Source organism: Temnothorax nylanderi, unplaced genomic scaffold (genome assembly GCF_030848795.1).
Source record: "Temnothorax nylanderi isolate EJ_2023f unplaced genomic scaffold, tnyl_v1.0 TNYL_tig1094_pilon, whole genome shotgun sequence".
Classification (NCBI taxonomy): Eukaryota; Metazoa; Arthropoda; class Insecta; order Hymenoptera; family Formicidae; genus Temnothorax; species Temnothorax nylanderi.
Window position 1 is genome coordinate 1 of NW_027250156.1, and position 16,117 is coordinate 16,117.

General features: G+C 31.3%; 1 protein-coding gene across 1 annotated transcript; it reads left to right on the plus strand.

The window, feature by feature from the left end:
• The first annotated feature begins 9,210 nt into the window (after nt 1-9,210).
• Nucleotides 9,211-12,673, plus strand: LOC139786635 (serine/threonine-protein phosphatase 6 catalytic subunit-like). Its single transcript, XM_071725771.1, has 5 exons — nt 9,211-9,449; nt 9,544-9,559; nt 9,641-9,746; nt 9,871-10,032; nt 10,119-12,673. The coding sequence occupies exons 2-5, from the start codon at nt 9,548-9,550 to the stop codon at nt 10,307-10,309; spliced, it is 471 nt and encodes a 156-aa protein (XP_071581872.1). The 5' UTR covers nt 9,211-9,449; nt 9,544-9,547; the 3' UTR covers nt 10,310-12,673.
• Nucleotides 12,674-16,117: the final 3,444 nt, after the last annotated feature.

Consider the following 16,117-nt stretch of genomic DNA (forward strand, 5'->3'; position numbering starts at 1 on the left):
CATTGAGTGGAGGTGGACATTGGTTCGCGTGAAAAGTTGAAAACTTCAACCGTGCAATGATAGACCTCGTTTTGTCTTATAAGCAGTGGTGGGGTGAGGTAGGGTGGGTCTCGCTTTGCATGGAAAGTACAATGCTGTCCAGAGAACCATTCACGCGAAGCAAGATCCATCCCACCTCGTTCCACTCCTGGTTACAGGGCAAAACGAGGTCTATCATCGTACGGATCGTGTTTTCAACTTTCCACGCGAACCGAGATCCACCTCTACGCACCCCCGCAAATGTACTTACCTCATAAAAACTATAATATTGCCAAAAAATGAACAAAATATCTTACGTAGAACGAAATATAGAACAATGAACAATTTCATGATATTACAACAAAAGCGCTTTTAGCCATAGCTTTGTTAAACATAGCGAGTGGCATATTCCCCACACTGGCATATCCCCCCCCCCCCCAATTACCTTATATAAATACCGGCCTTAGCTCTACTTAGTCACTATTCTTTATTCATATTCAAATTCATTTTATTGCAGTAAATTTTGCTCTTTCTGTTTATTTTTCTCTCTTTCCTCGTAAATTATTCTGCTTTTCTATTTTCATACATATTCTATGCTTTCATGTCTTATCCTTGCAATCTATATAATTTCTCCGATATTATATTATCTATATTTTCTTTTCTGTTATTGTGTAACACTATCATTTGTACAATTGTTTTATTTCTTTTTTCCTTATTTATTTTTGCATGCTTCTCGCTTTCTCATATTTATATGTCTTATAATGTTCCCTCTTCTATTTTTTTATTTAGTTTCTTTAATTTTTTATTTATATGCCACAACTTATCTTATGATTATTCTAGTTATGGTTCTTCGTTTTTAGCTCGTTAAATTTCGATGATTTCTGGACCGCCATGCAAACAGCTTTAAATAATTCAAATAGTATTTACAAAGTTAATATAAAGAATAAGATGAATTCTTGGATACAACTAAAGCAATATCCTGTGCTAAAAGTGACCAAATTTGATCTTTTACATGTGCAAATCTGGCAGCAATATACACTGAATGACACGTTAGGAATACCTGTTACATTTACTACACAAGATTATTGCAATTTTAATGACACATCCCCTTATTTAAAATTCCCCGTTGTTCTCCCGCTATGGATATCTGCTATTGGCAATAATCTTCCATCAAATCCAAACGAATGGATGATATTCAATATACAACAAGCAGGTAAATACGATAGTTAAATTTATTTTCTTAATTTTTTTTTGTATTATTTCCTTGTACAACATTTTTTTTTAATAATGATAATACCATAGTGTTTTATAGTTAATAATTTACAATATATGCGTTTCTAATTAAAATATAAGTATATTCTTCTAATATTAAGCATTAAAGATATATTACCATCTGCAAAAAAAAAATTACATTGCATTATATGTGTGTAATTAATAACTAAAATGTATTTATATTATGGTAGGATATTATCGTGTCAATTATGATGCTACGTATTTGGATCGGATTGTCCATTATTTAAGGACATCTGACGAATATACAAAAATACATGTGCTTAATCGTGCTCAAATTATCGATGATGCATTTCATTTTCTGATGAATGATCGACTTCCCTTGTCCACTTTTTTGGAACTAACGAAATATCTACAACGAGAGATAGACTTTATAGCGTGGTATCCCATGATCAAAGCTCTTGAATATATGTCTGGTTTCTTTCTATTCGAAGAAAGTGCATACTTAAAGGTACATAATAACAGTTATTGCAAAATAATTTTTAAGCATTACACTACATTTCTATATATGTTACAAGTAAAATGCAATTTTATATATAAATTGGTTATACATGATATTTCTTCAAAAAATAAATATCGTACATATATAGTAATAATTAAATACATGCCTAAATAACTAAAGGTATTTGATTAAACAGTCTTTACAATATCAGCTTCAAGGGAATGTAAATACAAAAGTTAGTTTTATTTGAACTTTAAAAACTATTTACATTTCATACATGCATAATGCTACTGAAATTTATATTATAAAGTAAATTTACATATTTATATCTGCAACATATTTTATATAAACCTTCATAAAAAATGTTTACATATTTTATTTGTATACATATATGTTACATAAATGTATCATCATATAGGTATGTTTGATCTCCATTATTAGACACTTTTTATAAATTTATTATTTCATGATTTTTTTAGATACACATGCGGGACATTTTGCATGAACTTCATAAAAATATAACGTATACCGAGAAATCTGATGAAAAACCTAATGACTTTATTAAATGCTTAAGACAAGAAGCTGCAAAGTGGGCATGTGTTCTCGGTGACAACAATTGCAAGTCTAATGCTACTTTTAAATTGACGCGGCATTTGAATGATACTGAAAGGTATAACATTTTGAATAATTTTATAAGTATATTTTCGTATCATTATATGGAATACAAATTACGATATAGTATTTAATATAATAAACTAGATCAAACTATACGAAAAGCAAATCGTTTACATTTCATTATTCTTTCTTGGTATTGTGTAGACTTTCGCCAGAATGGAAGAAATGGGCATATTGTAATGGTATAGCGAATGTTAGGCTGGATGTATTTGATACACGGATGAACAAAACAGATAATAAATTATTAGAATATCTATCTTGCTCTACGTCTCATTACATCATCCGAAATTACTTAAATATAATAGTCAATGAATCAGAAAACTGTGATTCAAAAATGCTAGATTGCGAGAATGTAAGTGTGCAGCCTAAAGACCGCGTGAATAGTTTTCTTCTCACTGTTGCAAGGCATGCAAAGGATAACGAAGTATTGGAATATATGTTTAAAAATTTTGAGAAAGTAAAACCAAGGTATAAGAGTTTTATTTGTTACAATCATATTTTTTATAATGTATGTATCGTAAATGTTTATTATACAGGATAAATCACTAAAGGCGTTACAAGCTAATATTTCTGAAACAGAACGAAATATGAAATTCTTATTTTCCGGCGACTGTTTGGTATCAAAGTGAGCACTGTGTGATAAAGTTAATTTTTTTTTCTAAACGATGTCGTTAAGGTTATTTCGAAGATACCTTAATTTTTTAAACTGACAACATGTAATATACTTTTTATTACGTACAATTGTAGCCCGTCTTTTGACGAGTAAAATAACCTCACGTAGGGTGCGATCCACTAGACGCTTCAAACGCTTCACAGCATTATTTTGTCCTTGTTTAACATTTGATAAACAACAGGGATGAAATGTTCCCAAGAGCGTTTGAAGCGCCAAGTGGATCGCACCCATAGTCAACGAATAGTTTTTAAAATAAACGTTCGAGATCACTGTCATTCGTAACTGTTCGCAACAAGAACTGAACACTTTCCGCCATTTTACATCGTTTTTTTCATTTTGTAATTTTGGTAGGACCTCGACTGTGAGTGATTATTTTACTCGTCAAAAGACGGGCTACAATTATACGTAATAAAAAGTGCATGCAGTTGTCAGTTAAAAATTCAAGATGTCTTTGAAATAACCTTAACGATGCTTAGGTAAAAATTAACTTTATCACACAATGTCCGCTTCGATAGCAAACAGTCAGTGGAAAACAAGAATTTTATATCTCGTTTAGTTTCAGAAGTATTAGCATGTAATATCTTTTTTACAACACCTCCACGGAAAGTTCGACTTTCCATGCCTGTAGAGAGGGGCGAAAGGGGCCAATTTCACGCCAGGGCTTACTTTCCTCCTTATAGGGAAGAAAGTAAGCCCCGGCGTGAAATTGGCCACTCTCGTCTCTCTCTACAGGCATTGAAGTCGAACATTTCCGTAAAGGTGTTGTGAAAAATATCGTGTGCACCTCGGGTCGAAAGCTTTTTCAGACTCGTGTGATTTGCCGCCCGAGCCTTCGGCTCGGGCGGCAAACTTCACACTCGTCTGAAAAACGCTACTTTCTCCCCTTGGTGCACAATATACTATAGTAAAGTATAGTGAGTCTCACACTGTATTATATCTATATACTCATTAGAAAATTGTCATTCTGATTTAATAGAGAAGTCAGTATACGTGTAGCATTAATTAATATTATTAATCATGTGCAGTCTAAGAAGCAACTCGATAAGGTAAATAATAATAATAATAATAATAATAATAGATATATCAATTAAATTGCATTGCATAATTATGCTGACAGCCCAAACTAGTGTTGCGTCAAAGCCTTTATACTTCAAAATAATAACGAAGCTTACTTATGTTTAATAATGTTAAAATAATCCACTTGTAGGTACTTGAATTTGTCAAAGATTACATGAAGGGAATAAGAGAAACTATTAGGATTTATAATAAATTGGATGTTTCACAAGAACTATATAGAGAGGTAAATTTTATGAACACAAGACTTTATATGTATTTTATTATTTTTTCTAGATATTTATCTTTATATGTGACACATATAAGTAACATTATATTTTAATTACTCCATATAATACAATTGTATTTTATTAGATTCCAACAGTATGCTAATTTATTGTTGTTTATTGCCGGTAAACCTTAGAACAATTTGTTTCAGGTTTATGAAGCTGTGAATAGAATTATGAATTATATTGATGTGACAATATTAATTGTTAAACAAAAAATAAGGGCACGCAAGTCTGAAATCACGAGTCAGCTGAATTATTTTCAAAAGCTTATTCCGCATTAATTGATTGTAATAGTGACATATATCTACTTTTATTACCGATATCATTTTATATCATTCCTGCTTGTTTGAATAAATATTCAGAATGAGAGACTTTAATTGATCAATATTATTCTAATTATAATATATTCAATATTATTATTCAATATTATTTTATTAAAATTTGAAGACAGTAAGTTTTAAAAATTGTATTTTAATAACTAATAATTGTAAATTATATTTATTTTTTAATTATGATTTAAACTTACATTTAAACTTAACATATATCATATTAAATAATAATAATATATCGTATATTTACAATTATTATTCAAATTTAAAGAAAATTAGCTTTAAAATTATATTTTAATAACTAAGTTATATTTATTTTATAATTATTATTGTATATCTGTATTTTTGCAAAATGCCAAGACGTAAAGTAGAACGAACCTCGGAAGAACAAGAAGAATTTCAACGACGACGTCGTGAAAAAAATGCTGAGTATCAATCTCGTCAACGTCGTAAAATTACAAAAGTAGCAAATAATATATCAAACTCAAATAATGATACAAATTATACGTTTAGTATCACTGGTACAATACATGACAATCGTATAATAGAATTAAATCATGAAATTGAAGAAAATTCTTCAGATGTAACATTAGCACACCAACAAGTTTTCAACATTTCTGGCACAATACATGATAATCGAGTTATAGAATTGAATGAAGAAATAATTGGGGAAAGTTTTGTAAATATTATACCAATACGTTAGCAACGTCATGTAGAATATCAATCCCATTATCGGTCTCAAAGAAGACAACTACATCGTTTAGATATTAATCGAATGCTAATTAATGATATAAATAAATATTATATTGGTTCTATGGATGTGTCTTGTGTTCATTGTAGAGCAAAACATTTTGCAGCTGAAAAAGTATCTAATAAAGGAAATTCATTTCACGATTGTTGTAATCACGGTGCGGTGTATTTAGAACCATTGCCTCAATTTCCACAATTTCTTCGTAGTTTATTTAATGGTAGCCATGCAAAATCAAATAATTTTTTCAAACATATCCGTAGCTACAACAGTTCATTTTCATTCGCATCATTTAACGCTAATTTGGTTAATTTTGAAAATAGAAGACCTGGTCCATATTGCTTCAAAATACATGGGCAGATTTATTATCAAATTAATACAGCATTGTATGCAGCTCAAAATGAAAACCCCACTTTCGGCCAGCTTTTTATTGTAGATTCTAATGAAGCAATAAATTATCGTCTCAATGAGAATTCAGATTTAGATTTTGAAATTATACAAAATCTTGAACATATAATGCGGGAATTAAATATATTTGCTCAATCTTATCAAATGATGGGTGAAGAATTAAAAAATCAACGACGATTAGAAATAGAATCTGGAGAATTATTGCCAGAATTACAATTATTATTTACATTAAGACCAGGTATGGACCGACGCCGATATAATGCTCAAAGAACTAATGAAGTTGCTGCTGTTTTTCGTACAACTGCTAATGGAGAAATTCCAGAATCATATGTAACAATACGTAATAGAAATGACAAAACTTTAAAAAACGTTAGTACTATGGATCCAAATGTTGAACCATGGATATATCCATTATTTTATCCATATCCCATACAGCACAAAATATTTTTTAAATATTTTAAAAATATTTTTTAGGAAGATTAAAATAATTTAAAATAATTTACAAAAATATTTTTAGAATGTTTCTATGTCCGTCAGATCATGTCAGAAAAATATTTTCAAAAATATTTTTAAAAGATTCTAAATAAATATATTCAATAATATTTGTAAAATCTTTTAGAAATATTGTTTTAAAAATAAAATATGTTTATAATAATTTTAAAAATGCTTTAAAAATGACATAAATATGAGTCATTTAAAGGTATGTATATGCCGTTATGCTGTTGTGAATTAAGAATTTTAGAAAAACAAAAAAAAAAGAAAATACATTTATTATGTATATGTCGTGTGTGCATTGTGCATGCAGCCGCGCGGTCACCCATCCGAGTCAGTACTGCACCTAACGTCGCTTGACATCGATGATCGAACGGACTAGTAGTGATCCTTTGATTCTGACGCTTCCTTGTTGCTTATACTTCTATATATAATATATCTTTATAGTGTTCAAAAATCGTGTAATGATAATAACCGGTAAATATTAAAAATAATAACGCAATTACAATTAATGCACAATAATTATTAATATGAAATTCGTATATTTAACATAATATAATATTAATATAATAACGTTAACAACATGCATGATAACGCCTAAAGACGCTACCTGACAAAATAAAAAATTTATTTAATGAATTGAATCAAAGTTGAAAAATAATTAGGAATTAAATTTAAAGAAACATAAATCTAAAAAAAATATATTTTTTATGTATGTGTGTGCATATATGTTCACGGAGTAAGTTATAGTACTATATTTTCAATTATTCTTATAATATTTCTGCAATGTTGTTCTAAATATTTCAACGAAATGTTGCAATTGTCTTTACAACATTACATTGCAACTTGTAACGTTCCTGCAATGTCTTGCAAGCTTCTATGCTGTATGGGTCTGTTTTAATTAAGAAAAACTTAAAAAATGAAAATAAAATTGTCGTGTACCAAATTTGGTCTTAAAATGACGTCTAATTCATGTCCTTTTCATGACGTCATACTTTCATATCCACAATAGGACGCCAAATACACGTCATATAAAGGATGACATATGACGTCGTGGACGAAATATAACCTTAAATTGACGTCAATAAGACCATGTGTGCTACCTGGGATGGATAATTAACATTTTTTGCAGCAGAAGATTTTGCTACTATTGCTAAATTATAGCTCTCGCTGCAAAAAAATGTTATAGTTTAATCCGACAGAACTTGGACGCTGTACCGATTCGTCCCAGCGAAAGCCACACGCCGCGAGAGAACTTAGAAAATTTTTGCTCGGGCGGCGCCGGAGGTAATGACCGCGGCGCGAAAGCAACACGCCGCGAGGACTTAGAAAATTTAAAATAATATTTTTTAAATATTTTGGAACAAGATAATAAAACATATATATATATATAGATTTAAATTAATATTTTAAAAATATATTTCAAATATTTAAGAAAATATTATCTGGATAGAATCTGGATAGAAAGGATTTAAAGTCAATCCAGACAAACTTGCATAGGTGCATAAGCATGTGCATAAAGAGATGGATTGGTCTATTTCCTTTTGCACATATATAAAATTTGTCTGGATAAGAGCCTCCGCACAAGACTCTCGTATGATAGCATTGCGTAACGTAACGTGGATTAACGCACAAGAAACGTATCGGTTAGAGCCTCCGCACAAAACTTTCGTATGGTAACGTAACGTAGATCAACGCAGAAGAAACGTATTGACGTATAAAGCGTCATCTACAATGGCAGCAGGAGTATACAGTAAGACGTAAGCAGTAAGTTTTTGACTAATTGGATTTTTACAATTCAAGAATAATCGACTGTGATTGGTCAATAGAATAGCTTACTGCTTACGTCTTACTGCATACTCCTGCTGCCATTGTAGACGACGTACGGCCGTACGATCCCGATTCAAGCAACGCAATTGGTCGAAACTTTACTGTTACTGTTACGAAAAAGTGTGTGTCCGGGGCTTTAACGCCGTAACCGATACGTTTCTTGTGCGTTGACCCACGTTTCGTTACACTATGTTGCCATACGAAAGTCTTGTGCAAAGGTTCTAAACCTTAAAAAAGCAGCGCCAAGTTTTTTACAAGAAAAATTTATTTATTTTATTTTAATTAAATATTTTTATTTTCTAATGTTACCTCTTTAATTCTTTGTGATTAAAATAATTCTTTGTAATATTATAATTTTATCAAGGAGAATTAAAACTACTACCACTTGGGTTGATATAGAAAGACTCTCAGGAATACACAAAGATACATACCACTTGGGTTGAGTTAGGTAACACAATTTTGTTTTATTTTTTAAGAGTAGTTGCACTACAATTATTTTTCAAAGCAATATATATATTCTCTTTGTAGTTGGCGTAATTTAAAGATTTCATATATTTTTTTTGAAAATACATGTCACTTAGGTTGAGTTAGACAACGCAATTTTGTGATATAATTTTGTTAAGGAGAAATAAGGCTACTACCACTTAGGTTGGTACGTATCATTTGGATTGAGTTTGGTAACGCAATTTTGTGATATAATAATAATTTTGTTAAGGTATATATGTATATTCTCTCTTTGTAATTGGCGCAGTATTAAAAGATTTCACATATTTTTTTTTTTTAATAGATACCACTTGTTATTTAGGATTTTTCGAAGTAGATATTACTTGGATTAAATAAAGTAACAATATTTTGTAATTTAATAATTTTGTTTAAAAAAATTAAAGCTACTACCACCTAGGTTAGAATAGATTTTATTTATTTTTGAATTTAAAATTAATGATACTATATTAATATACATCAGATTGTTCATGTTTTTGTGCTGTTACAGTTCTATGATTTAGAGGAACTGTTTCGTAACGGTGGCCCCGTGCCAGATACAAATTACATATTCCTGGGAGATTTTGTCGATCGGGGCTACTATAGCTTAGAAACGTTTACTCGTCTGCTCACACTTAAAGCTAAATGGTCCGACAGGATAACGTTACTACGCGGTAATCACGAAACTAGACAAATCACGCACGTTTATTTGGATTTTACGGTAAGTGCGCAACGATACTTTCTTTTTTGGGCTTTTTTTACATTTGTGTATAATAAAGCTTTGATTTCATTGGTCTCTTCATTTTCTGTTCTAGATGAATGCCAAAACAAGTACGGCAATGCTAATGCGTGGAAGTACTGTTGTAGGGTATAACTCCACTTTTGATTACGCTCGAATAAAATTCTGTTTAGTTAATTGATGAACAGGTTCTTTGTGTACACGGTGGATTGTCTCCAGCTATTAGAACACTAGATCAAATTAGAACGATTGAAAGAAATCAAGAGATTCCACACAAAGGTATTAATTGTATAAAGTGATATGTCATTGCAAAAGTTACATAATAATAAAAGTTACATGACTGAATATTTACTGTTATTGTACAATAATAATAAAATATCGTTGCTTAATTGCCATATTACAGGTGCTTTCTGTGATTTGGTCTGGTCCGATCCAGAAGATGTAGAAACATGGACAGTAAGTCCGCGTGGTGCAGGCTGGCTGTTTGGCAGCAAAGTGACTTACATGTTCATGGAAGTGAATGATCTTAAACTCATCTGTAGGGCGCACCAATTAGTTCAGGAAGGTATGTCTTTGCTCAAATATTTCTGTCGCAGATTTTTTTAAATATCTCGGAAGTATGTATTGATGACGCATATTTTTATCATGCAGGTTATAGGTACATGTTTAATAACAAACTCGTCACAGTGTGGTCGGTCCCAAATTATTGTTATCGATGTGGTAACATAGCTAGTATCATGCAGTTCACGACAGTGGATCAGAGATCACCAGTGCTGTTCCAGGCAGTGCCTGATTCCGAGAGAGTAATCCCACCTCTAATGCCCACTCCGTACTTTTTGTGATCTATCTTAGTGGCTCATCTGTACGGATGCGGAAGAGAAATGTCTGTGTCTAGACTCTACGGAATCACATGATTTGATTGGCCGGATCCAGGCTGGTACCATGACGGACCCACACATTCATGAGAATATATCACTGATTATATACATATTACTTTAGAAAATTTTGATTCCCTTAAAAGAAATTATTTGATGCGTTCTACGATCAAAGTACGATACTTAGAGAGGACTGAATTGTCGTGTGATTGATCTTATTCAGGGAATGTTCTTTCGATTTTTTAAGAACTTTATCAGGTTTTATATGTTGTAAAGTTAATTACATGTTGTAAAGCTAACTTTTATATATCTACATAGTATCTGCCATTGCATCAGCCTGATTTTTGTAGCTCGAGAAAAAAAAAGAAAACGATATTTTGCATCAGAGCAAATGTGAACATTCTGTGGTATAGACGCTTTTGCTGTCTACTATGTACATTCTGTAGAGCATTCATATCTCAGAGCAGCATTCTGAACTTTAATGTTCAAAAGACTAAGAGCTTTTAAATAATTTATGAGCGCGAATAACGCAAATAGTCCAGTGCTGTGTGTGAATATAAAAAGAAAAGAAAAGAAATATCACGTTTAAACATTCCGGCAAAAAGTACACTCTCTGAGTACAGTAAATGCTTCTCTGACATTACAATCGTTGTGCGTAGAATTCAGATTTATTAAAGCGTGAGTATATATAGTACTGTTAAGGTCTTCCTGAACATATAAATGATCTGTTGCTGGTTTAGGTACTGTGTGTGCTGCGTACCGTTCTTTTTTCTTCTAAATGCGCAATTGGTGTTCTTAGCAAGAATCGTAAATTCGGCTCTTTTTCGCCGAAGTACAAATAGCGTGTAGCAGTAGCCAAAGTTTTCCTGCTTAGGTAAGGAAATCCGATAGCGGGATCGTTATAGCATCTGTAGAGAGTTGTCTTATTATTTTTATGCACATGACATTTTTTTACGCTTAATTTTAAGAAATTCCGAGCTCAAATATTGTCTTTAAACTACCTTGACACACATTAATGTTCTTTTCAAGAAAGATATCCACCGTTCGTTCGTCACACACACTTCTCTCTTCTATATATATATATACATATATGCCAAATCGCTGTCGTATTGAATAATCGTAATTAGCTAATTGTCATAAGTTCATTAATGTAGAGAGCAACTTGAAAAGAAAAAAAACCGAGACCCTTAGCAATGTGCCTCTAAATTAATAAGCGTTTGTGTAATATAATGATACGATATTGATATGACATAATTAATGGAAATGCACCGGCCATTGCGTATCATAAGCCTGAATTCTGACCATCGATTTTTGCTAGCTCACGATAATTCCTAACCGATCACAGACCCGACAAATATGGCATTGGCATTGTGGCACAGGCTGTCAAGTTGAGACTACTCTATTTTGAATTTTGTGATATAGACCGAAGGAGTCGTGTGCAATGGTCATGTCGATGTTTATAACGACTCTCCTTGTCGCACCATTCGAAGAGGTGTTTTGCGAAGACCCGTTATTCCAAGAAATGTAATAAACTTTTGAACAGTGCCTTCAGAACTATAACACGACGGTCTACAAGAAGTATAAATGCTTTCTTATTCTATTTCATAAGCCTTCCGCTATTGTTTTGGAACGAGCCTTTGCTTTTTCGCGAAACTTTTCTACGATATTTACGTTTTACGATTTTACTACCTTTTAGGTCTACTCTTACAATTTTACATCACGCGCGCGCGGTATATTCTCTATTTGTACTACATATTATAACGTACAATTACAATTGCGCGATACTTTACGCGAGTAATGTATTACATAAGGTAGAGAGGAGCGCATCTAGAACGAATTGGGACACGGAGCTTGCGTTACAAACTCGACTCGCTACATTTGCAGCCTCCGAGTCGTGAAACGGTTTCGCAACGACGGGAACGCCCTACGTGCGGTACGGATATCATTAGAAATCCTTAAAAAAAAAAGAAAAGAAGTATTAGCCTCTGTATCTATTGGGGTGTTCGCGGCGTTTCGTTTACCGGAATGCCTCTGTCTGTGATCGCTTTAATCTTATCGAAGTGTCCAAGCGCTTGCGGCGACTCGATATTAATAATCGGTAAGCTCGCGAGAGAGAGAACAAATAAAGACAATTTGCAAAATAAAAATAAAATAACGAAGACTAATTTAGCTTAATGTGCTCCGTGCGGGAGCTTGAACACTGCGCATAATCCTTAAAGATCTCACAGGTAGACACCATTTTAAAACGATCATCATGTACCTTGAAAGTATAGACTTTGTTATGTTAATGTAATGAAGAACGTCTGTAATAAAAATGCGCAAAAAATCGCACTTGATCGCATTGTCAATAATAGAGAAGAACACGATCGCATAGTGCAGACCAAACGCTTTGGACTAAACGCTATGGTACATGAGCATATTTACAGTTCGAAGACCAAGAGGCAGAGCCGCGGGGATACGACGACAAGAAGAAAGATGTCGTCAGCTAACTACCATTGGGGTAGACGAGGCAGAAGACCGAGACAGTAACATAATTATTTTTAAGCCGTATTTTTAAGCAGTAATATAACCCGTCAGTATTATATATTCGTACCTCTGACCATACACATATGAACACACACATACAAAGTGAATATGTGAATATGCTACGTTTCTTATACATACATGAAAACATAATTGCTAAATAAACATTTAATAAAACTATTATATTGTTATTTACTTCATACTTACCAAATCAAGTTTTATTTAATATGTATAATCTATTGTAACTGTAAATAAATTTATTATTTACTGTATAATTAAATGCTGGTACATTCAAGAAATTTGTAATTCTGACCTGGATTTATATCCTGCCTAAACTACACATGTATGTTTAAATTGATGTTTTACCTATTGCACCAATAATGTTTAAATAAATCGTAGCTTTAGTTTTTAACGCAGAAAAAGAAAATTTAACGTTTAAGCGCTAACCAATGTTGATGCATTTTTCTGAAGAAATACTTACATATTAATTTTGTTGCATATTCGAAATCTAAAATCCGAGCATGCTAGAAGCACTTTCATTATCTTCAATGTGTCAGGTATTTTAAAAGAACACTAAATTTATCTTTAAAAATAGGCAAAATTCAAGCAGCTGTAACTTTGTTAAAAATGAACAAAATTTAAATTTAAAAAAAGGATTTTAAAGCTTGAAATCTCTACTTTTGAAAGTTTTTATCGTGGATTGAATAAGAAATGAGCATTTTGACTTTGATTGCTCATAACTTCCTTAAAAAACATAGTATTACAATTCAAAAAACAGATTCTTAAAGCTGAAACTTTGCTTTATTGAACGGTATAATTGCCAAATTTTTTAAAATAACAAATAGACATGATACAAATGGATGAAAATAATGTAAATTATTTTTAAATGCAGAGTACTTAAAAGTACAAAAAAACATAAAGAATAAATTTGTTTTATTTGTATCATGTCTACATGTTATTTAAAAAAATCTATTTTCTTAGAAATAATAGTCTGTAACACCTTTAGCTTTACAATCTGTACATACTGTTTGTAAGATATACTCTTTTTAAGACTAGTTAGAAGAGGATGCGTAACACTACAAAATGCATGATATCAGTACAAAATTACCTTTTTCAAAAAAGGTAAAAAAAGGGCGCCAAGTACACACGTGGTTGTTACTTCGGAAAAAAACCAAGTGGTAGTATCATTAATTTTATCTCACAAAATTGTCTCACAAAAATTGTCTCACAAAATTGTCTGACAAAAATTGTCTCACAAAATTGTCTCACAAAAATTGTCTCACAAAATTATTAAATTACAAAATTGTTACTTTATTCAATCCAAGTGATATCTATCTTAACAAAATTATTAAAAACAGAAGTCGTTTTTGTTCGACCCAACTGGCCTAATAATTAATATATTTAAACTCACAACGTTTCGAAAAATTATCTCACAAAATTGTCTCACAAAAATTGTCTCACAAAAATTGTCTCACAAAATTGTCTCACAAAAATTGTCTCACAAAATTGTCTCACAAAAATTGTCTCACAAAATTATTAAATTACAAAATTGTTACTTTATTCAATCCAAGTGATATCTATCTCGAAAAAACCTAAATAACAAGTGGTATCTATTTAAAAAAAAATATGTGAAATCTTTTAATACTGCGCCAATTACAAAGAGAGAATATATATATATATATATATATATATATATATATATATATACCTTATAACAAAATTATTATTATATCACGAAATTGCGTTACCAAACTCAATCCAAGTGATATATATATTTCAAAAAAATATATGAAATCTTTAAATTACGCCAACTACAAAGAGAATATATATATTGCTTTGAAAAATAATTGTAGTGCAACTACTCTTAACAAATAAAACAAAATTGTGTTACCTAACTCAACCCAAGTGGTATGTATCTTTGTATTCCTGAGGATCTTTCTATCAACCCAAGTGGTAGTAGTTTTAATTCTCCTTGATAAAATTATAATATTACAAAGAATCATTTAATCATTTTAATCACAAAGAATTAAAGAGGTAACATTATAAAATAAAAATATTTAATTAAAATAAAATAAATAAATTTTTCTTGTAAAAAACTTGGCGCTACTTTTTTAAAGTCTATCCAGACAAATTTGCATCGCGCATAAACATAAGCGTAAGAAATTGATTGGTTCTTGGTTCAGATATATGTGCAAAAGGAAATAGACCAATCCATCTCTTTATGCATATGCTTATGCACCTATGCAAGTTTGTCTGGATTAACCTTAAAAAAGCAGCGCCAAGTTTTTTACAAGAAAAATTTATTTATTTTATTTTAATTAAATATTTTTATTTTATAATGTTACCTCTTTAATTCTTTGTGATTAAAATAATTAAATGATTCTTTGTAATATTATAATTTTATCAAGGAGAATTAAAACTACTACCACTTGGGTTGATAGAAAGATCCTCAGGAATACAAAGATACATACCACTTGGGTTGAGTTAGGTAACACAATTTTGTTTTATTTGTTAAGAGTAGTTGCACTACAATTATTTTTCAAAGCAATATATATGTTACGGGCAATTTGATAAATTGGGCATTATGCATAATGGCCGGGCAATATGCATAATTCCCAATTTGTTCGTTCAAAATGATTAATAGAGAAGAATTAATCAAATTGCCCGGTCATTATGCATATTTCCCAATGCTAAATGGTCATTTTGATAAATCACCTTATTTGAGTTGATTTTTCCGGCAATCTTAAGCCCCTTGCACAATAGACGATAGCGATAGCGATAGCGACAGCGACAATGTTGCCAACAAAGGTATAACTTATACATAGGTTAGATGGCGCGCTTTAAAAGTATTTAACTGTTTAAAGCGCGTTACTAACCTACATAGGTTAGATGACGCGCTTTAAAAGTATTTAACTGTTTAAAGCGCGTCACTAACCTATGTACAAGTTTAGCGACAGAATAGTTGCTTTTTTCGAAGTCATCGGAAAATTTTTTCAACCGGAAGAGAATACAACCGACAATGAGTAATAATTAATCCGTATTTGATAAATAAAAAAACCAAATATCCGAGTTTAGTGTTTTTTTCTCATTTTCTTAACGATATCTTAAAAAATTCTAGCGACCCCCAAATTTTATCAACAGTTTTGGATTCGAAGGGCAAAAATACATAGAATTTACCTCTTTTCAATTGATTTCTCGTTGGGGCCCTAATTGTAGACATTTACCGAAAGTTGAAATTATAGACAGACTGCC